This window comes from Sceloporus occidentalis, unplaced genomic scaffold, assembly GCF_023333645.1.
Source record: "Sceloporus occidentalis isolate IW3139 unplaced genomic scaffold, rSceOcc1.0.p SCAF_1, whole genome shotgun sequence".
NCBI lineage: Eukaryota > Metazoa > Chordata > Lepidosauria > Squamata > Phrynosomatidae > Sceloporus > Sceloporus occidentalis.
Genome location: NW_028316981.1, coordinates 90,070,454 through 90,093,200, shown reverse-complemented (window position 1 = coordinate 90,093,200; position 22,747 = coordinate 90,070,454). Strand labels below are relative to the sequence as shown.

Below are 22,747 nucleotides of genomic sequence, written 5' to 3'. Positions count from 1 at the left end.
ACACTTGCGGCATCATAAAGGCGCTGAGACGTGTGGACGCTAGGCGTCCGTCACATCAAAATGGCAGCGCCCGTATGTAAAAGGCGCTGCCATTTTGTCGCCCTCGTCACATGCGAGGGGCGAGGGGCATCTGAAAGCGCCACCCCTCGCACGTGACGGGGCGCCTCATAGCGCCTGTTTAAATAGGGCCATATATGTGTGTTGTGTGTCTTCAAATCATTTCTAACCTATGGCGACCCTATCATGGAGTTTTCTTGGCAAGATTTGTTCAGATGGGGTTTGCCATTTCCATCTTTTGAGGCTAAGAGAGTGTGACTTGCCCAAGGTCACCTAGTTTCCCGGGCCCAGCTGGGATTCGAACCCTGGTCTCCCAGTGTCCTAGTGCAACACTCAAACTACTATGCCACACTGGCTAATTCAGTGTTTAGGCTAATACTGTATCCTAATTACTAAAGTAAGGAACTGCTGATTCAAAGTGCAACTATGCTTTCCACAGCCTTGTGCATACATATATACAGAAAGCCATTGAAATCATGGTAGGCTTTTTATGCTGATTCACATATATTAAATGCTACTGCATGCTATACATCAAAACTGAAGTGGAAACAGAAGTTGTGTGTCTTTTTCTCTTTTCCAGAAAAGCCAAAGCTGTATCTCGTTGACCTGAACAGAATCACCTACCTGCAGCGAGAAATGCCCTGCTCCTTTCTCAAAAAAGCTTGGCTTTTGTTGAGCAGACACTTCTCAACTGTGCAACTTTTACTGATTATGTAAAAGTTGGGAATGGTCATCAGGTAATTTGCTGAGAAGTAACTACCTTGCACTAGGACTCAGGAGAAACAAAGGAAGAAATGGGACACGTCATGAAGGGATATTCCCTGGCTGACTGTGTCAGTGGGCACAGGCTCCTGATAATGGTCGCTGGCAGTATAATTTCTGGGGGTTCCACAAACACTGTGACTGTTTGGGCATGACTACCAGCTTTGTTTTTCTCTTCCCAGTGGCATCACTCCTCCCCAGAGGGGTTTTGGACACAAGAGATTTTTCCACCAGATAATCTGCAGCATATCTACTTCTGGTGGCTCTCTGCATTTGAGAATGCCCTGTTTGTTGGCAGGAGTTTGTTTGGTGTTTTTTTTTTTCTATCGCTTGCTTATTATAATCACAAAACCATTTCTGTTAGGCCTTTTACATCCTGTAATAAACATCTACCATTAGCCAGAGTGAAGTGGCTGCCTCAGGTGGCAGATCTGAGATGTCACATAAGGGCAACAAATTGCTAATTATTGAATTTTGTATTATTGTATTTTTGTTGCCAGGGATTTGGGGGGGGGGGGGGGAGGCCAGAATCAGGCCCTTGTCAAATTATCTGGTTCACTTGGTAAACTAGTCTGACATGTTTTAGGTATTATGTGCCTTGACATGGGGGGGGGGGTGCCATTTGCTGCAGCACTTGGGTGGAAGAATATCTTGGTTGGCTCCCGAAGCACCATAACTTTCCTTCTTCCTATTTTTCACCCCTCTTCCACTATGTTTGCTTAATAATTACTGTATCTTTGTATCTAGTGGCATTTCTTCCAAATCTGTTTGGTCTTGGGGGAGGGAGTAAGGAATAACAACAATCATGAGCACTTTCTCTTCCAGCAAACATGCATATAGGAAAGAAATCAGCACAAGGAAGAGACTCTGTGGCCTCTGAGGAGAATGGTGAATAATTGATTTTCCTGCTGGGGTGGAAGGACGAGGGCAATTTGAGCCTGAATATGAATCTTTAGTCAAATAGGAGCGCAACGGGGTGTAAGGAACAGAAGCAACGTGTTCTTTGAAATCCACATAGTGAAGCAAACCCACACATAAAGGGACCCTACTGGAAACCATTGTTCTGGGTCACATGACAACTGGGCCTGGAAATGTGAATGGAGTTTGTTTTATTTATTTATTTTGTAAAAGGAGACCCATCTGGAAGAATTAAAAGGAACTGCCATCACAGTGAAGCAGGGACTGAGACCAGGTATTTGCTCTGAAACTGTTGAGTGTGTGCATGAGTCTTTGCCTGCGTATGATGTGGACTATTAATATCCCATGCACCCAGAGGGCTGAGGGTTTAATTTGGAAGAAGGCTAATAAATGTTTCATTCTGCCTTAACAGAAAGGGCCACCGATCCATTTTGCTTGCTTGACTATGCCCCCCCCCCCCCAGCGCTGTGAGTTCCCAGCAGCAGGAGAGGGGGATGTGAGAAGTGTTCTGTGACAATGTCTCCACAACAGGCTCTAGTACCTGGTTTGGGTGGGAGGGCAGGTGGGTGGAAAGAGAGATGACAGTCATGTAATTTCTGTGGAGCTCAAGTTTAAATGATGCATACAGTATGAGACTGTAGCTATTCTTATAGCTGCTTTGCACCAATGTGGCGCAGTGTTAGGGCTTGCCTGATGAAAAGCCAGGTTCAAATCCCTCCTGAAATCCCTGTTTTGTCTATCGCAAAGCTGGCACTCACCTGTTAGTGCTTAGGACTAGCATGGGGCCATGGGCATCCCATTGCCCCTGCCCTCTCCCCATGAGTGCTTTAATCTGCCTAGCACAGTTCCTGACTTTTCATATCTAAACATCCCCTATCATAAACCTGAAGCAACCTCAGATTTGGAAGGGGGAGGATTTGCAGGCAGAATAGCATCTGCTGCTATGGCTCAGGACTCATCTGTATTAGTGGAAAGGTGTTTAGGACAGCATGGACTCTAATGATGGTGGCCCCTCTCAGGCCACTTCACTATAAGGGCACACATTCACACTTTTAGCTGAATGGAGTTACAGAGACCTTCACACCAAGTATAGGAAAGTCCTGGAATACTTACAAGCTGATGAAGAGCCTGAGAGAGGAGCAGAGGGCAGGAGTTATGAGCTGCCCATTATCCACACTTTAGCCTTACCTGCTAGCAGGTGTACTGGGATAAATTTTCACTGACACCTAAGTATGCAGGGGTAAGCTGTGTTGGCCATTTAACAAATACAAACAAAAATCCATCAGTAATACCTTTATTGGCCAACAGAAATGCACAATATACTTGCTGCAGACTTTTGAAGCTCCATGGGCTTCTTCATCAGGCAAGATGTTTCAAACCAAACAGGAGAGAAAAGTAGGGAAAAAAACCCAATTGGAGATGTTAGTCAGATGTCTGCATGTTGTTTCAGTCCTTAGTAAAGATGCTATGCCAAGGAGGATATCTTTTGCAGGCAGGCTCCTTCTCCTTCTGGCCATGCAGCAATAGGGAGATTTTCAAAGTCCAGGAAATTTAAAATCTATTTGCATCTCAATGGGTACCCCTCTTTGCAATCCAATATGTCTCTTAACTAAGTGTATATTTGGTCTGAATGCACATTCAGTGTAACATGTGAAATTCCTTCAGGTCTAGGTCAAATTATAATCATTCCTAGGCTAGTCTACAGCTCAGGATGCTGTAGGAAAGGTGCACTGATATATCCAACAGCAGATCCTTGGTAGGATTGTCTTTGTAAATCTCTCTGGATTTTCTTTTCCCATGACTGATTTACATCTGGACATAATCACATGCATTTTGCCGCTGATGCTGCCAGCCGACAATCCTACCAAGAATTTACTGTTGGATATATCAGTGCATTTTTCTTGTGTTATGTTCACAATGATAAGATTGACATGTCACTGACACTGAATGTCACAACTCTGTGTCTCCTCCTTCATTACATTCAGCCACCCATAATATGTCATATATGTCATCATATCATCCCACTTCACTGGGGACCCTTCATGAGGCATTCTCCCCTCACCCACAGGAAGTACAGTGGGCCCTTCCCTTATGCGAGGTTCCAAATTCCCCCACATAAGGGGAATTCCATGTATGCTCATGCCCTATTGAAAACAATGGGGCGTGTGCTTGAAGCACCGTGCATGCTATACACTTTATTGTCATTTTTACTCTGTACTGTTATTGTTGTAACCCGCCTTGATCTACGGAAAGGCGGGCTATAAATAAATATTTTATTTTATTATTATTATTATGCAGCTTCAGCTGACCAGATAGCTAGAAGGCATTCTTTCAGTGCAAGACTCCTAAACCCAAGTGTTTATTGCATTGCAATAAAAAGTGACTTAACACGGCCAAATTCAATTCTAATTTGGGAGACATCTGGATGTTATCACATGCATTTTGCTGCTGATGCCACCAGCCACGTACGTCCCGGGTAATTTCTGGCTAAAATCCAAGCTCAGAAGGCCTCTTTTCAAAACCGGTAAGCTCCTGGCTTTGCAAATTTGGCAGCTGATCTCAGATTCTAGCCAGAAGTTAGCTGGGCTGCGCTCAGCCAGTGGCATCAGTGGCAAAATGTATGTGATAACATCCAGATCTATCCCAAATTAGAACTGAATTCGGCAGTGGTAAGTCACTTTTTTAGCAATGTGATAAGCTCTCCATTCTGAGAAACTGCAAAGGAATGAAGTCCACATTGGCCTCCTACAGGACCTTGAGAAACTGCATATTATTATTATTATTATTATTATTATTATTATTATTATTATTCCATGCTGCCAGATATACCCTGGCTGTTTTGTACTCAGATTTTTTAAAATTCCTACACAAAATAGTCTCCACAACCCAATTTTGCTATGTTTTTGGCCACCAGCAATTTAAGAAGCATCTATTTACCCAGGAAGTGAACCAAAATGGAACTTCCAGTTTACTTCCTTTGTTATTAAAGGGATCCTCAGGCTAAAACACCTGGAGGGGGGAATGTAAGCAAAACTGATCCAGCCAACATTAATCCCCCCCCCCCCACTGTGGGGTGGGTGGGGAATAGGAGATTGCTGCTAAAATGGACCTGAGAGCTTCATGCAGTCCACAGGCTTCACTTTCTCCACCTCTGTCTCAGACACCACCATTAAGGGACCTTCCCCACTGCACAATTATAGCACTACGATTCCATTTTAGCTGCCCTGGCTGTATCCTATGAAATCATGCCTGGGCTTTGTAGTCTGGTGAGGCACCAGAGGAACACTTTGGCCAAGAAGGCTAACTGTTCCTCTCTAAGCTGCAAACCCCAGAGTTCTATAGGATATTGCCAGGGCAGTTAAAATGGAACCAAAGTGCTATACAGTAATAGTGTAATGTGGGCTTGTCAGAATACAGTGAAAGGGCCCCAAGAATTTTAGCAAAACAAAAATAAAGATGAGACAGGAGATGAGAGAGACCTCCAATATGTCCATCTACCACAGGTTACACAAACATGGAAATAGTCCCCTTTATGGCTGGAAACTTGTTGCCATGGCAATCAAAACTGTACTTAGAAGAGGCTCTTGATGTAAAAGGCTAAGCTTCAGCTCTGCTAAGCAGTGCGAAAGGGCAATGAATGAAAATAAAACTTGTTTCCTAAGTTTAGAAGAATATGACTGCTATTTACTTATGGCTACAAATGCACTGGGTTGCAGGAGATTAAAAGAGAGGATTTGTATTCTTGGAATAATGGCCTGTTACAGACAGCCAAAATAAAGCTGCTTCGAGTCACAGTGGAGGTATGGTGTTTCAATGATGCATGCATCCTAAGAGTCCAGAAGTTGCACCAAAGCCACGCTCCAGCCCTAAGGACTGGAGCGTGGCTTTGGTGTGGCTTCTAGACTCTTAGGACGCATGCTTCATTGAAACACTATACCTCCACTGTGACTCGAAGCAGCTTTATTTTGGCTGTCTGTAACAGGCCAATGAATACTTTAAACTACTGCTTTAGATTTTTGTACAAGGAAAAGAAAGGGAGAGAATCTTGGACAAATTAATGCTTAAGAGAGATTTACTACACATTTGGTCCAATGCACCCTCTTTGAAAAATAATAATAAATAAAATCTGAGTATGGAATGTTTTTACTTCTCTCCTGTCCTATTTTGGACCTAAATTCTGCATTAAAATAATGACCAGAACTCTAGTTTTGTGAGATATTTAGCATTCTCTTTCAGAGCACTCTGGTGCCACAACAAACTGCAAATTTCAGAATTCCATAGCACTGAACTATAGCAGTTGAAGTGGTGTCAAACTGCATTGTTTCTGCAGTGAAGATGCAGTCAAGCTGTTCAGCATCTGCAATGCAATAAAAAGCTTTTGTTCCTGCTCAAACACCAGGAACCTGGAAAGTGCGACAAAGGTATTTCTCCAGTGTGAGAGAGATGTGCCACCAGCTCAGAAGAGCATTTCTCACGCCAATGGGAGGATGATAGTTTCCAGTGAAGCAGAATCTATCTTTTAATTGTAAGAACACACTATTTTCTTAGAACATGTATATTCCTGACAGAAATAGTGTAAGCCCTTAGCAGGCATCAGACAGTGCCAAGCAATACACCAAGTGACCAGGGGTTTGGGGTGGGGAGGTAGCCTTCATTCTTGACACTTTCAGGTCTTGACACTGAATTACTCACTTCTTGTCTGCCTGAGAACTCATTCACGGCCAGGATTTCAGACAGTGAATAGGCCTAGCCAAGGCAACGGCAAACCTCCTCTGAACAAATCTTGCCAAGAAAATCCCATGATAGGTTCACTTTCAAGTTGCCATAAGTCAGAAACTACATGAAGGCACACAATAACAACAACGTAAACCCTACTTTTGTAGTACATCCTGTTTTATAATACAAGTTGGTAAGTGTGTTTATCTATGCACAACCCTTACTCTACCTGAACATTTCTAATGAGCGACTGAACTTTCTGCCGCCTAGTCACATAACTATCTAGCTGTTTTCCATTTTATTTATTGTCTATGTTAAAATTCACACACTGACAGCTGCTCCTTTCTGAAATCCAGTTTGGGAGCAAAGTGACAAGTGAAGGACAGGTGTTTAGATGAAGAGCCCACATGGCAATCTGAGCATTGCAAGTGTCTGCTTAGAACGTTGGGGGGGGGGGTTTAGGTTAAGAATGTGCATACCACTGGCAACCAGTACTTTACAAACATTTGTCAAAATGAATTTATAAAACCAAGGAACTTAACCCTGTTCTTTTTAAACTACCACACTAACAGCAACAGTCAAGATTATTAGCAATGGAGGGGGGAGGGAGAGAGATTACTTGTTCTGTTCCTTCTTCTCTCTCTTAAAATGAGAGCTTCAACTTCTCACATATCCAACCTTCTCAATCAGTGCCACATATCTAGCATATCCCTGCCTTAGGCACATAACATACTAGACATACTAATCAACTATAGCATAACACACAAATTGGGCTCATTGTGATTGATACCCAGATTGCATTTTTGTACCCATGTACATGCAGGACCATTTCAGCTGCACAGTTTCTCTCCACAAGAAAAATTACTTGATGAGGAATGGCCCCATACAGACAGGCCAAAATAAAGCTGCTTTGGGTCACTTTGGAGGTATGCTGTTTAAATGATGCATGCGTCCTAAGAGTCCAGAAGCTGCACCAAAGATGCACTCCAGTCCTTAGGACTGGATCATGGCTTTGGCGTGGCTTCTGGCCTCCTAGGACACATGTATCATTTAAACAGCATACCTCCAAAGTGACCTGAAGCAGCTTTATTTTGGCCTATCTGTATGGGGCCAATGTTTTTAGGGATGTCAACATAGTGGCATACAATCCAAGAGTGGTATTCAAACATCCCATAAAACATTGCAAAGGTCTGACTGATGGAGGCAAGACAATAGTTCATTAGTATGTTTAGTATACACAGCAGCACCCAGGTCACGCCTTATTCCCAAGACCCTGGCCTCTGAGAGTTTTAACTGGCTGGAAAGCTTCTGTACATAAATGGGTCTGCTACTGTCTTGTCTCTAATGGACTTTGGTTAGTACTCTGGTCCTGGCTGGTCTACAAGACAAGACAACCCCCACCTCATCAGTGGTAGTAGCTGATGGATGGCAAAGTGCCCTGTCGGGGGGGGGGGGGCAACCAAAGGTCTTGGGATGGAAGAGAGCACCCACCCCACCAGTTCTCTATCTCTCTGAAGTGTCACCTGGTGCAGGCTGACCCTCCCCCAAGCCTCCCTAGTAACACCCCTGAGTCACAGACAGGGTTTTCCATTTAGGGAAGGTTCAGAGCCTCTGTCTGTGATATGCATGCCTGCTTCTTCTCACTCAGATAAGGAGGAGAGCATTCTAAGGATCAGCCTGTATTAGATGGCAGTCTGCAGAAGGTCTCAATATCTTCCATGGCATGTGAAAACATTCAGTATCTCACCTCTGTGATGTGTATGCATTAACAGGAACCAAATTCCCTTAAAATACTGGGTCAAGGGCCTTCAAAACTTACTTCTAGGGCCCTTTCACATTGCACAATTATAGCACCATGTTTCCTCTTTAATTGCCATAGCTACACCATATGGAATCATGGGGTCTGTACTTTGGTGAGTTACTCAAGCTCTTTGGCTGAGCATTTTGCCATCTTGGTAACAGTTGTCACTGTTTGCAATGGGTCATTCATTGCTTTTCTGTGAATGGTTCCTTGTAGCCTCCCAAGATTGTGTTTAAATGGATGACTATCTTTATAGCTCCCCACAAACTTGGTGCAAACAGTGACAACTATTAGCAAGATGGGTTTGGTTTGTTCTGTATCTAGTGAAGATATGCCAAGCCTATGCCTGTATATATGAGAATCATTGCTCCCTCCCTCTCTCTCTGTACACATACATATTCAGGAAGTAACCAGAAGGATGTGAATGCAAGAGCATATTGTATGGAGTGCTGTGTACTGTGGCTGATATTCACTGTGTCCATATTTCAGTTTATATGTAGGTGGTTGAGTGGGTGAGGTGTCCCTGCTGGTATTCAGACATGCATGAAGCCTGAAAGCAAATGTACTCCTTTAACTGCTTGCGCTCTCCTCAAATACTTTTCTTCATTCACCATTTCCAGTGACCATGCTGAGGGAACAAGGACAGGTACAGAAACAGAGGACTAAGCTAAAGCTAATATTTATTGCATGACAGTTTTGTATTTAACACAGATTTTTTTAAGAAATACAAATAAATTCCACTAGGAAGCTTGATAATCATCAGAATCAAAGCAGGAAGGAAGGGGAGATTTAACCCTTTCTTTCCCTGCTGTACGGTTCAAGGAAACTCCTCTCCAAAAGCAGCTATTTGCACTGGGGTGGAAATCCCAGTTCATTGAATTAGTAGTTAGTTTAGGTCAACTCAAAACATTCAGAGATATAGCCATGTTACTCTGTAGAATCAGTGTGTAGAGAGATCTTGTAGCACCTTTGAGACTAACTGAAAGGAAGAGGTTGGCAGCATAAGCTTTCATAGACTTAAGTCTGCTTGGAACAAATACATCTGAGGAAGTAGACTTAAATCTATGAAAACACATGCTGCCAACTTCTTTCAATTAGTCTCAAAGTACTACAAGGCCTCTCTACATACTGACACATTGTTTGTCACATTCTCTGTACCCAGACTTCTTTCCCACCTTGCTGGTCACAGTGTGAAAACAATGTTGAGCTAGAACGCCCTTTGATCCAATCTAACAGTGCTCTCGAAATTTTATTAACACTTTTCTCTACTGTGGCTAAGAATGTTTGACTTACAGGATCTGGGGAAAAGATGTGAGAGTCAAAAACAGGACAATGCTCTTCCACAATAAAGGGTGTCCCTTTTTTGGTGGTGGTTGTTTTCATTGCATTTGATTTAATGATGATCAATGAAACTTCAAAACAGATAGATCCATCTGAAGAAATCTATTTGGAGATGCTCTAAGTGGCATTGCTTGGGAAGAACAACATACTGAGCCCATTCATGACAGAGCAGTGTAGGATGATGTTCTGGGACACTGAGCATTATCCTACCATTGCCCAGTGATGGATGGTTACAGTATCCAGTTTATGTTTATTCTTCCTAAAAGTAACAGCCTGTGCAGACTAGCCATTAAGGCTGGCCTGGGGTTGGAGTCGGGGTGTGTCATCTACATGATACATGCCCGACTCTGCCCCATGGTGGCATGATGCAGTGTGCCGCGCCATACAGCATGTGGCCTCACGGCACTCCTCTAGCACTGCGTTTAGAGGATGCAGCACCAAAGGGGCACCGTAAAGCCACAGAGTGGTGGCTACGGCACCCTTTCCAGGGTGTAAAAAGGGGCGCTTTTTGCAGCTCCTTTTTGCACCATGGAAAGGCCAAATTGGGCCCACAGTGTGCAGTTGTCATGGCCCCGATCTGGCTCTAAAAGGGGTGGTCTGCATAGCCCCCAACTTTCCAAGCTTTACACTGTTACAGGCAGAAGATGCTATTTTCATATTAGCCCTCAGTCAGGAATCAGCTTCTCATTTTAATGGTTATGGTAATGTACCAGAGAGACAGTTTTCACATCTTTCATGTTTAATACTATGGTGCCAGAGCTATCACCCACAATACCCCTATGAGGATGTAAAACACCTTTGCCTTTGTTATCATATAAAAATGAGAAAGAGGATTGTGATTATGACGATTTGCTTTTATCTTAATTTTAACTTTTATGATACCACACTTCAAACATATTTCCAGGTGGCTTATGTAAGGAATATGTAATTAATACAAAAGGACAGGTGATGTCAAATTCCCTTGGGATCACCCAAATCTTGTATTTCTTTCTGATTGGTGTCAGGAATGGTTGACAAAAGTCCCATATAGTGAGCTGTGTAAATTCAATCTCTCAGTGAAAAACCTTCCAAACGGACTTCATCCCAACTGACCATTGACTCCTCCTGGGCAGGAATAAGCATAAGACATCTTCCTTTTTCAGTTGAATTTGATTTGAGTAACAAGCTCTACATAAACAATAACATACTTCTGCATTTCCAGTCGTACCTTTGGTCATGACTGACATGCAGATCAGCACCCATTTACATGTATGGGAATCTCTGGGTTCCACTATGAGACTCGAAGTGAGACAAAGGCCATGGCTGCATCTGCACTGCAGAAATAATCTGGTGTGACACCAAGCTTTGCTCTGGTGCCACAACAAACAACAGTTCCCAGAATCGCATAGCACTGAGCCATGACAGTTTAAGTGGTGTCACATTGGATTATTTTTGCAGTGCAGATGCAGCCCTAGAGAGTTTAGTCATTCCTTTGTGGTGAGTAATCAAAAAGAAAGTGACTGTGAGGATTAGAGCCAAGCCACTAGGGAACTTGTTGGGTTAAGGTTAAACTCATTGGGTTGGCTAGATCAGACATGTGTCAAAGTAAACAGCCATTAGCAGCTTTCATCCTCTTCCCTTTCTATCACATAGTACTTGGGGATCTGAAGGCAAGTTTGTATAGGCTCTTGGCCAAGCAGAAGAAAATTATATATGGAATAACTAAGAACTAAGTCTAGAAGTTTCTCCTCTTGATCATTACTGCAAGCTTTAACTTGGGTAAATCAAATGTAATGGGTCGGAGTAAGACAGAAGGGTCTCAGTTTCAAATCCCCAATCAGCCATGAAGTCCACTGCCTAGCTCTAAACCTAGCCTCCTTCATAGGCTTGTTGTCAAGATAAAATGAGTGGGTGAAAATAGGTACAGCACCCTGAGCTCCACAGAATGGCAAGACACATATAATAAATAGGTTTTTTAAAAAAGACTGCTGGAAACCACAAGTAAATTTGCTTCATGGGAAGAGTGGTGAAGGAGATTTTGCTACATTGTGTTAAAGAATAAACATACATATTAGAAGAAAGATGGGAAAGGTACAAAGATCTACTAATGGTCTCTTTGTTTTTCATTTTTGAAACATGACAACATTTTCAGGGAACAAAATTAAATCATATTAAAATGAGAAGCAAAAAAGTGCAGGCTATTATTTAAGCCATAATGAGGACCATGTTGATCTAGATACTGTCTCTCTTTTAACGGTTTCTCTTTGTTCTCTCTTGCAATATTAACCACATAATGTATTATTCTGAATCTTCCACTTTGACAGTGGGAGGAAAGCAGCTTCTGCCGTAGTTTTAACTGTGGGAAGCTCATGTGCCCCTGCCATATGAACAGTGTTCCTTCTGTGAGGACAGCCGGCTTCTCTCCTGTTCATACTTCCCTTTGGGGGTATCCTCCAAGGAAGCTGCCTTCTTTCCACTCTTTTTCCTTCAGACCCTTTTGAGGGCTCATCTCTTTTCTATGAAGATAAGTGTGGGTTGGAAATTTTCCCCCTTCTTATTTTAAAATAAATCCCCCTTTTTTTCTTTCTCCTTCAGCTTGCAGGATGAGGTGCCTGATTATATAGTGCCACATGATAATTTCACTCAGCCCCTTCTTTCACCTGCCAATGGGGGTGGATTCAAAGAATGCTGAGAGAGGCGTTCTTTCCCTTCTCTTTGTCTTTGCTCTGATCCCCTCCAATTTCTTAGAGGAACAACCTCTTCTTACAATATCCTGCCCTCTTATCCCCCTCCTAATAATCTTCTTTGACCCATCCCTCTACTATTTTGGGGACTCAGTTTGTGAGTATCTTATGACAACCAGGTTGAGAGAGAAACACTTTTGCTTTCTTGGAGCTATTCCTCTGTTCTTTGAATCAACATTCTTAACAGCAGTTCCTCCAGGAGTAGCTGCCTTTCCCTCTTTACTAATGAAAAGAGCCTGCTGGGAATTCAGCCATACTGCCAAATTGGAGGAATGCAAGAAAAACTGAAAACTAGGAATGTTGCCTTTTTATGCTGGGAGAGAAACAGACCTGTTTGGCAATGCTGGCAATACTAAGAAGATTTTGTTGCCATGTCAGTATATCTCATCTGCTTTTTTTTTTTTTCTCACTATACCTACCAGGGCCAACCCAAGACATTTTGCTACCTGATACCCTCCACCTATCCCAGTCACAGTACTTGTTAGCCAAAGCCATTTTGGCATGTAAGTCAGAAAATCCTCTGCCCATCCCTGATAGGTAAATATGTAATAATAACCAGCAATTTCCTGTCCTTTTATGATACACAAAACCTCTGCCTGCTTTACTGCCTAATGATAAGATTGACCCTGATCCTTGCTCCTCAGAGGGAAGGATTTGATCTTCTGGGCCTAAATCCAAGGCAGAATTAAGCATGCTTAAGGCCATTGAAATCAATGGGCTTAGGTTTCCTTAACTCTGTGTTGGATTTAGGCCCTAGTTTTGTTCTAGAGAAGGGAATTGTGTGGACTTGTGCAACCAAAAGCTCAGGTAAGGGGCAAGATACATAAGCAAAGGTGATGCCCATCCGAACAATACACAGGCAGGCCAACACATACATGGAATGATTACAGAAGGCATCATTTTGGTGAAGGGACATCTAACTCATGTTTCAGTTTAATGTTCAATCCTGCTGTGAAACACCAAGTACTTGTCTGAAGCCGTCACTACAAGACAAAGAGAAGAATGAGTGGGGTAGAAGAAAACTACACAAACACACTGTTAGAGTGAAATGAACACAAGTTTTTTTTTTTACTATCCCTGGCAAACCTTGCAACATCATAGGGAACAGGACTGAACATCCAACAACCTTCTTGCTGACCAGCACTTCCAGTCAAGAGATGGCCACAGATTAGAAGTACTGCATGGTTTGCATACCACCTGGGAGCAAAGCAGAGCCAGTAGTCCCTAAGCTGGGCATGTTCCTAAAAAATACTTCCCAAAGGAAGACAAGGATGTAATCACATAGGCAGCCTCCCCTACCCATGTCCCACACACAAACTGGATTTGTCCCAGGGCCCTAACAGTTGTAACACATACAGGGACAAGAAAGAGAAAATATAGACCAAGCATAATTCCATGAGTGATTAACCCTGTCATAGAATCATAGATGTGGAGGAGACCGCAAGGGCCATCCAGTCCAACCCCCTGCCATGCAGGAACTCTCAAATCAAAGCATCCCCGACAGATGGCCATCCATCCTCTGTTTAAAGACCTCCAAGGAGGGAAACTCCACCACTCCCTGAGGGAGTGTGTTCCACTGTCAAACAGCCCTTACTGTCAGGAAGTTCCTCCTAATGTTGAGATGGAATCTCTTTTCCTGCAGCTTGCATCTATTGCTCCGGGTCCTAGTCTCTGGAGCAGCAGAAAACAAGCTTGCTCCCTCCTCAATATGACATCCCTTCAAGTATTTAAACACATCTTAACCTTCTCTTATCCATACTAAATATCCCCAGTTCCCTTAGGCGTTCCTCATAGGACATGGTTTCCAGACCATTCACCATTTTAGTCGCTCTCCTTTGGACACATTCCAATTTCTCAATGCCTTTTTTGAATTGTGGTGCTCAGACCTGGACACAATATTCCAGGTGGGGCCTGACCAAAGCAGAATACAGTGGCACTATTACTTCCCTTGATCTAGACACTATACTTCTATTGATGCCTTTTTAGCTGCCGCATCACACTGTTGACTCATGTTCAACTTGTAGTCTACTTGGACTTCCAGATCCCTTTCACATGTAGTTTCCTCCAGCCACGTGTCTCCCATCCTATATCTATGCATTTTCTTTTTTCGCCCTAAGTGCAGTATCTTACATTTCTCCGTATTGAATTTCATTTTGTTAGCTTTAGCCCAGCTTTCTAGTTTATGCAGGTCATTTTGAATTTTGATCCTGTCCTCTGGGGTATTAGCTACTCCTAATTTGGTGTCATTTGCAAGTTTGATAATTATGCCTCCAATTCTGTCATCCAAGTCATTGATAAAGATGTTGAATAGCAGGACAGAGCCCTGTGGGACCCCACTGGTCACTTCTGTCCAGGATGAAAAGGACCCATTGTTGAGCACCCTTTGGGTCCGGCCAGTCAACCAATTACAAATTCATGTAACAGTTGCCTTGTCTAGCTCACATTTTACAAGCTTGTTTGCAAGAATGTCATGGGGAACCTTGTCAAAGGCCAAGGCATTCAGCAGAGGAAGGTAGGTGCGTGATGAAGGTCTCACAAAGTCTGATAATGGTGGGATAGGTGAATAGTTTTAAGCCCCCTAAGGAGATCAAAGTGGGAACTCTGCATATCTGCTCTGCCTGCCAAGTCCTGCACCCTTGCCAAACTGGTTGATGAAGCAAACCAGCTAAAAGCCAGAAGGGGCAGAGATTCTGGAACTGTTTTTAAGGTGTGAAGGGCTGGAAATTGGCAGGCAGACAGCCATTCATTTTGATAAAATTGCAAATGCTTGTGGGGAGGGGGCTCAAATTACTTTCCCCATCCGTCATCACTGAAACATCCTTAAATACAAAGACTCTTGCAAGCACAATGTTTACTTTGAAGTGCCCTCCAGATGTTCAGTGGAGTTTATTCCCAAGAGTGTGAGCACAGAGATAGATAGTAAGCAGCCTGTGTTATTCCTGGGGGAGAGATGGTCAATAGCAATACTTTTCTCGATATTTCTTAATGCTTTATTATTTAGTTCACTTTTGATTTATTATACCTGAACATGGAACTACATGGAAGTCCAAGTGGTTTAATGTTGCCAGGTTATTTCCTGGTGGGGGTGTTTCAATTCCTCTCTCTTTGTCTTAGGACCTCCCCAGTTCCATGAGCATTAGAAAGTCATGCTCTGGCACCAAGAGCAGAGAGAACTCATCCCATTCAACTCCTCCATCATTCTGTAGGCACACAAATGGGGCAACCAGGTGCACCAGGACTCCTCCCCACCCCATGTAATGAAAAATTGCCTTGCTTAATAACACTACTGATGGTTTTACTATGCAAAAAAGGCCACAGACAATACTACATCTTTTAACAGTTTTAACTCAGATAGTATAAGTTAACTGCAGTCTTCCAGAAGTTACTCCACTTGTTGGTGTTGTGTGTCCTCAAGTTGACTTTGACTTATGACAACCTGAGGTTTTTTTTGGCAAGGAAGTTTGTCATTTTCTTCTCTGAAGCTGAGAGAATACAATTTGCCAAAGTCTGCCCAGTGGGTTTTCACAACTGAGCAGGTTGAACCCTGGTATACCATAGTCCTGGTCCGACACTCAGGCCATTACACCACACTAAAACCTACTTGAGATAGTAATAATTTCATACTAATTATTTGAGATAGTATTAGATATTGCTGTTTTCCCTCTGTTCTTCTGTGATTTGATGAATGCACCTTCAAATAAGGAATCCTTCAACAGCTTTTCTCCACTGACTCCCTGGTTCTTTACTCCAAGATGCTTGGACTGGACCCAGTATTTTATTTTATTCCGGACTGGATATGGTACTTTATTGTTGTTCATTAATATTCTAGAAATAGGAATGGGCAGTGAGGTGGCCATGTTTGTGGATTACACTGATTACTCTGGGATTACAGTGCCTCTGAAATAATCAAAAAGATGTCACCAGAATGAACAAAGGGGCAATAAAATGACAAATGTGGATCAAGTAAATAGGCATGAAGTGATACAAATTGAGATAAAATGTATGTGTAGTCCACATATACACTGATGGCATCTGAAGTTGCAGTGATTGACTAGGAATGGCTCTTGGAGTCATAAAAAAGGCAGATCCCATTATAGAAATCATTAGGTCAGAAATCAAAACTAAAACTGCCCAGTATTATGATGTCTTTATTACATAAATCCATGGTGCAACAATACTAAGAATATTGTGTACAATTTTGATTGCCACACTTCAAAAAATAATAAAAATGTAGAGTGGAAAAGTAGCAAAAAATCCAACTGAAATGAGCAGGGGAAATGGAACATCTCACCTACAAGGAAAGATTACTACTTTAGAAAGTATCGTTACTTTAGTGAATAAGGAGAGGCATGATAGAAATTGATAAAATATACACAGTTTGGAAAATGAGGGAAAGGGGAGGAAAAAACTATTTCTCCCCTCCATTTCTTATAATACTAAAACCTGAATCACCCAAGGAAATCAAATGGTTGGAGATTCAGAACAGATAAAAGGAAATACTTTACATGGCACATGGTGGAATTCTCTTCTGCAAGAGGTAGCGATGGCCACCCAATGGCTTTAAAAGAGCATAAGACAGGTTTGTGAAGTATTGAGATGCTACTCAAAGTGGTAGTTCCTGAATCATTGGGTGGCAGTCCCCAGTGAGTTTCTAGGGGGGGAGTAATAACAGATGGGCAAAAATATGGCACCAGTCCCTGTCACAATGGGGGGGAAATAACTGCTGTTCCCCACATCAGCCGGCTTGAGAAGCCTTGGAATATAGAACCATCTATGGCTACTAGTCATAATGGCTATATAATACCCCCATGGTGCCTCTGAATATCAGCTGTTGGAGAACAATACTAGGTGCAGATTATTGTCCTGCTTTTGATCCCAGGAGTATCTAGTTGACCACTGTGTTTACAAAAGGCTTGGCAAGATATTACTTTGGTCTATCTTCAGCCATAGCTATTCTTATATGTTTCTGATAAATTTATTGCAGTATGGAAGGACTACTGTCAGGTACATTACATAGGCAAGGTGTGAATCACTGCCACTGGTAACAGCTGGGAACTAATGACAAGGAATTCACTGGTGCTTTTGCACACTGTACCTGCAACTGGTCCTTATATAAGTCTAGACATGACGTTGATGTTAATCATATATCAATATGATTATAAAATAAAGGGTTCTAATGCATTATCCAGTCTAGATCCCTTGACCCTAAGGACATCTTTGTTGGTAATACTGAAGAGACAGTAGGTGGAAATGGAAAGAAACCATATAATTTTTTAGTTTAAGTGAGAAATTGATGAAGTTTAATGTAGCGGTTGGTACAGAATTTAGCTGTGCTGGTTAGAGGATTCTGGGGCTGCAGTCCAAAAAAGTAATTTTTCAAAGCTCAAGTTTATCGTAACAATGGATATATGTGTTACCAGTGCCCGACTTTCTAGTCTGTTTGGACTGGCAAAGATCATCAGGATGAATGGCATGGTCCCTTTGTGAGCTAAAGATCCAGATTCACTTGCAGAATGCTTCTGGCTTCTAAGATGGAACAATCTATACCTGAAGCATCCCTCAAACTCCCTCATTTTTCCTTGAAAAACTTCTAAATGTCTCAGTTCTTGTTCCCTTAGACATGTTACTCTACTGTGGTACTGAACATGTTAGACTGATCTTCTTAATTGTTAATTTAAAATGGCTTTCCAGCCATTTAGCACAGCCATGTAAACATTCCAGCATGTCCCCTCCCCCAGCTCTTATATAGGGCACCGAGTTTAGAATTTGATGCAGAATGACGTTCTGTATCATGAACATACTAGAAAGTGGAAACCTCTCCAGTTATTAAGGCTGCAGCTCAGGAAATTCAACATTGGCTATTTAACTACCTTTTCTTAAGGGTGGTTCCATCCCAACCATAGCCATATGACAGGGCCATGAGGGTAATCATTTGGGGTTAAAACGCCTCCTGATTAATAAAGGAGTTAAGTAAAAACCTGAAGTAGAGGGTAAAATAGGGAGGTCAAAAATTGATTTCCATTTTGTCTTGATTTTTGGGGTCAATCCAAAGCATTTCCTTCAACTTAAAATGTTTGGAATTGGATTTTTCTGTCTAATTTGAAACAGAAACATTGAACAACAGTATTTTCTTATGACAAATATATTGGATGCCTCTCAGATTATCACAGAATCTGGGAAGATGTGGTTCCAAGGTGTTTCATCCTATCTCCTTTAGGGGGAGCATGATTTCTTTTCATTTCCTCTCAAAATATAGTCGGAGCATTACTTTCCTTCCCAACCTCAAGCATTTTTGTCTTATATAACACAAACAGCAGAGCTCCCAACTTGATTCATCACTCTCCACATGCAATGTTTTCCAGCCAGCATCCCACTCTTATAGCCAGTGATATTTGGGATCTTTCAACTGGAGCAAGAGTGCTATGGAGGGAATGGCAAGAGTCAAGCCATTTGTTCCACTGAATAAGGAGAGTGTGCTCCCACCTCCACCCTAGTGGAATTTGTGAGCCTAATACCACATTACTGACTGAAATTAAAGCATATGCTGCCCTGCATCTCACAAAGACTCTCTATTATATTTTATACACTAAATAAGAGGCTGCGATGTTAGGCATTTCCACAAAACTATTATACAGGGGAATAAAACTGAGGAGGACCTATCCAAAAGTATACTGGCAGTGGCCCTGTCCTCAAAACAATCTCTTGGTTCAAATGGGTCCTATGCCAGCATAATACTTTGAAGGCTAGGATACAAGTTACTATCAAGTAAGCTTATTTTATACCACAGACATATCATTCTTTGGCTTTTCTTTGAATTTGAAAGAAGGAGAACAGTCCCTGAGAGTGTCCTACATATGAACATGTCCTAAAATATCATGATTGCGATATGCATAACTCCACAACTCTTTGCACAAGCTTGCCTCAAGTTAATTAAAGCTCCTCCAACAAATTCCGTTTCTTTTCTCCTTTTACCTGAGGAAGAAGCCATTTTGCAAGCGTGTTGAATAACATAATGAAGCACTATCAGGGTGACATCATAAAGGTATACCTCACAGCCCAAAATACTAGGGAGAAGCCAGGTCAGTAGGTAACATGCTATTGCTGTGGGGAGCGGGTCGGAACTTCCAAGACACAGCCATCTTCTATGCAACCTTTATCCATTTATCTTTCCTGCGTCACAGCTGATAACATCTTACAGCCATAAGCATATGCAGCCAGACATGGGATCCTGTATGACAACTATCTCCTGATCTCACTCCCATTGCCTCACTCTGAGCTAGAAGAGAGGGAAGAAATGGAGGCTTCTCCACACCCTTCTCTCCACAAGAATTCTTGAGTGAAGTGCAGAGTGAAGCAACAGTAAATGAACCAGGACCCAAGAGTGGAAGGGTAGGATGGCGGTCGTAAATGTTGCTGGCCATACTGTGGGACCACCAACAAAATCCTTTTAGTTGGAACAGTATAGCTCTTTCTAACCATCTTTCTGACTCGCATGCCATATATGAACACTACTCTTATCATCTCTTCATCTAAGTGAAGAGGCATTTCCACCACAAACTTAAACATCTGTGAAAAGGTGTCTGTGTGAAAACAGGGAATGGGGGGTGTTGGCAATCTCCTACAATATGGGCTTCATTCTTTCTAAGGCACCTATCAAGGAAGAGTAGCACTCACTTCATAAACAGAAATATAGCTTTGTTTCCATTTACTGCAGAGAACTGACCACTGAATCATAATTGCTGCATCTGTGCATGATTCAGTTACCCAATTGTTTGTGAAAACAAATAAAATGTCTGGTTAACCACATACAAATATGTTCTGTAAGAACACATGTGAATACACTTCAGATGCATAGATGAACTCTGCTAGTATAAACCAATTCTGCTCTACTGACTTCTGTTGAGTTGAGTCTTACTGAATTTAACCCACTTTTTCCTATGTTCTTCAAATTGCACATGCTAGCTATTGTAAATAAAAGAATCAGGCCCCCCTCCCCTTCTTGATTCATCTTTGCCCTAGATATTTTCTCTGGTTCAAAATACCTGCACAACTATATGTATCCAGAACATCAGCCACTCACACGCAAATACATATATGCATGCAAAAGTATTAGTTATGCTTGGGGAAACACTAATGCCAACAAACAGACACACCTGCACATTCAAATCAGATGTATGTATCCATAATATGTTACAAACACAGAAAAATTCAAATATCCACCAAAGGACTCAAACAAAAGTGCAGACATCTGATAAGGACAACAAATTCTAAAAGAGAAATCATCCATGATCCCCCAAAGTATGCAAACACACACAAAATATATGGACACACATTCACAATAGTTTACAAAAGATATCCTGCCACCCTTGAATAAACAATATAAATATGTTTGGATGAATTATGTATGTACACAGAGAGAACAACTGCTATCACTCTTTAACACACATGTCTTGATATGCATCTAAAAGATTTGATAAAGTAATGTGGATTTTCACACACTTCAATGAGATTAAGTGCATATACAAACTCACACGTATACACACACACACACACACATACTTGGGCAAATAGTTATGCACACTGACAGTAAAAGAAAGAAGCAAACCAAGTTGTGCTTGCAAAGCTAAACAAAGTCAGATCACTTTCTTTGAAGCTCACATAACCCAACAAACATTCTCTCCCACACTGTCTCCATCACTTTCCTCTGGGATCTTTTACACCAGTTCCCACGAGTCCCTGGTTTGGGCAAAATAAGCCACGGGGTGGTTGTTCACCAGGATACTTCTAGGAAAAACAACAATCATCTGTGCCTTGGGGAGACTGGGTCTTCCCTAGAGAGTTATTCTGAGCTAGACAAATCAGGCACATAAACTTCACCAGAATGCATTGACAGCGGGTCATCTTTTAAAAAGATCAGAGTGCCCTTACCCATTTTATTTTGGTCATCAGAGAAATATTGACAGTAACACACACATGCACAGACATAAACACATGCACAAACAAAAGTTAACAATGCCAGCAAGTGATTTTAATCTTCCCATGCTGATCTCTGTTGCCCTTTGAAAGTGGGAAAAATAGAAAAACCCTAATTTTTGCAATAGCCTAACATCATTTGTCTGCTCCCAGAGCCACTTTTTCTTTCCTAGCATCCCTCTCCTGCACTCTTTGGAGCCTGCATTTATTTCCCAGCTCTCTTGTGAGTTTCTCTGATCGCTCACTCCATTGCCTTTTCTTTCATTGGGGATTCCAGCTGTTCCCACTCTGGTTGAGCTTTCCTTCCTGGCCAACCTCTTCTTCTCAGACCAAAATTCCCTTAGGTTCCGAAGCCATTGCTCCCTCTTCCCCCTCTTCAAAATCTGTCTCAAACTTACTTCCCCAGCTCTTCAAAAAGCTGATATTCTTCTGTGAAGCGGTTGCAGGTGATGGTTGCCATCCTGGATGCTGACTGCCTCCCCTGACGTGAAGTTTTGCAAAGAACACCCTTTGCCTCTTCTGGAGCAGCTTGGGTCACTGCTTTCCACCCCTCTCCTTTGCTCCTAGTGCTCACTCCCTCGCAGAGGTAAATAAGTGAATATGGATGATTGACAAGCCTGGAGATAATGATGAGGGCAATTTGTCTTCCCAGCCTCACAAGCCTTCGTCAGCATCCCGTTGTCCATAGCAACCACCTCTGGAACGCCCTGGTCCTGTTGCCTGGGCAACTGCTTCCCAAACACCTGCCTTGGCCTGCCACTTCCACAGCTCTCTCACGCCCTGAGTCTGTGGTGGTGAAAACTGCACCCTGAGAAAACAAGAAAACACAAAAAAGGACTCAAAGGAAGCCCCCTCCCTTTTCCCCACCACCCCAGGGGGAAAATCAAAATATAAATATTAAAGCAAATATCAAGCCATGCCAGTGAGAATTATCTGGGCCAAAAAAGAGAGAGGTTACTATGGAAACGGCCATTGCCACATTTACAGGAGGGTCTCTGGAAAGACAGGATGCTGTTTCCCGGGTAACGGCATCTAATTCTCCAGAAAGACAGGTATTGCTGGGTTGCCAGGCAACCACAAGGGTACCAGGGTTTAAAGAAACATGATGCTTTTTTCAGCCAGAGCTACTCAGGATGGGGGAGAGAGGGATAGACTTGGGGTGGAGGGGAGCTCTATTGCCAAGCTCTGGAGAGCCTTACTCAAAAGCCCTTTAGAGCTGAATACTTTTAAAGGGCTTCTAATACAGCCAACTTACCAAGCAGAGTATAAAATGGACAGAATTTCTCTAATACCTGTAGGAGGAGCAGCTAAAACTCATGCAGAATCTGAAAAACCTTCTGGAAAGCCTTATTCCCAGTGGGGTGTCTGGCCCAGATTTCATGCACTTTCTGTTTTTGCTAGTGGAGCTTTAAAAAACAACAACAGAGAATATGGCGGCAGGGAGGAGGCTGCATAA

The 22,747-nt window shown here is 42.4% G+C and overlaps 1 protein-coding gene across 5 annotated transcripts in view; it reads right to left on the bottom strand.

Moving 5' to 3' along the window:
- CAMK2A (calcium/calmodulin dependent protein kinase II alpha) overlaps window positions 1–21,975 on the bottom strand; it is a 173,995-nt gene extending 152,020 nt beyond the window's left edge. Inside the window, exon 1 of one of the 5 annotated variants that reach the window (XM_089528650.1) lies at window positions 21,690–21,975. In XM_089528650.1, the coding sequence (XP_089384776.1) occupies window positions 21,690–21,751 (62 nt within the window). In that variant the 5' untranslated portion in view covers window positions 21,752–21,975. The remainder of the gene's footprint in view (window positions 1–21,689) is intronic. The other 4 variants (XM_089528641.1, XM_089528622.1, XM_089528658.1 and 1 more) reach the window with 4 other exon arrangements.
- Window positions 21,976–22,747: the final 772 nt, after the last annotated feature.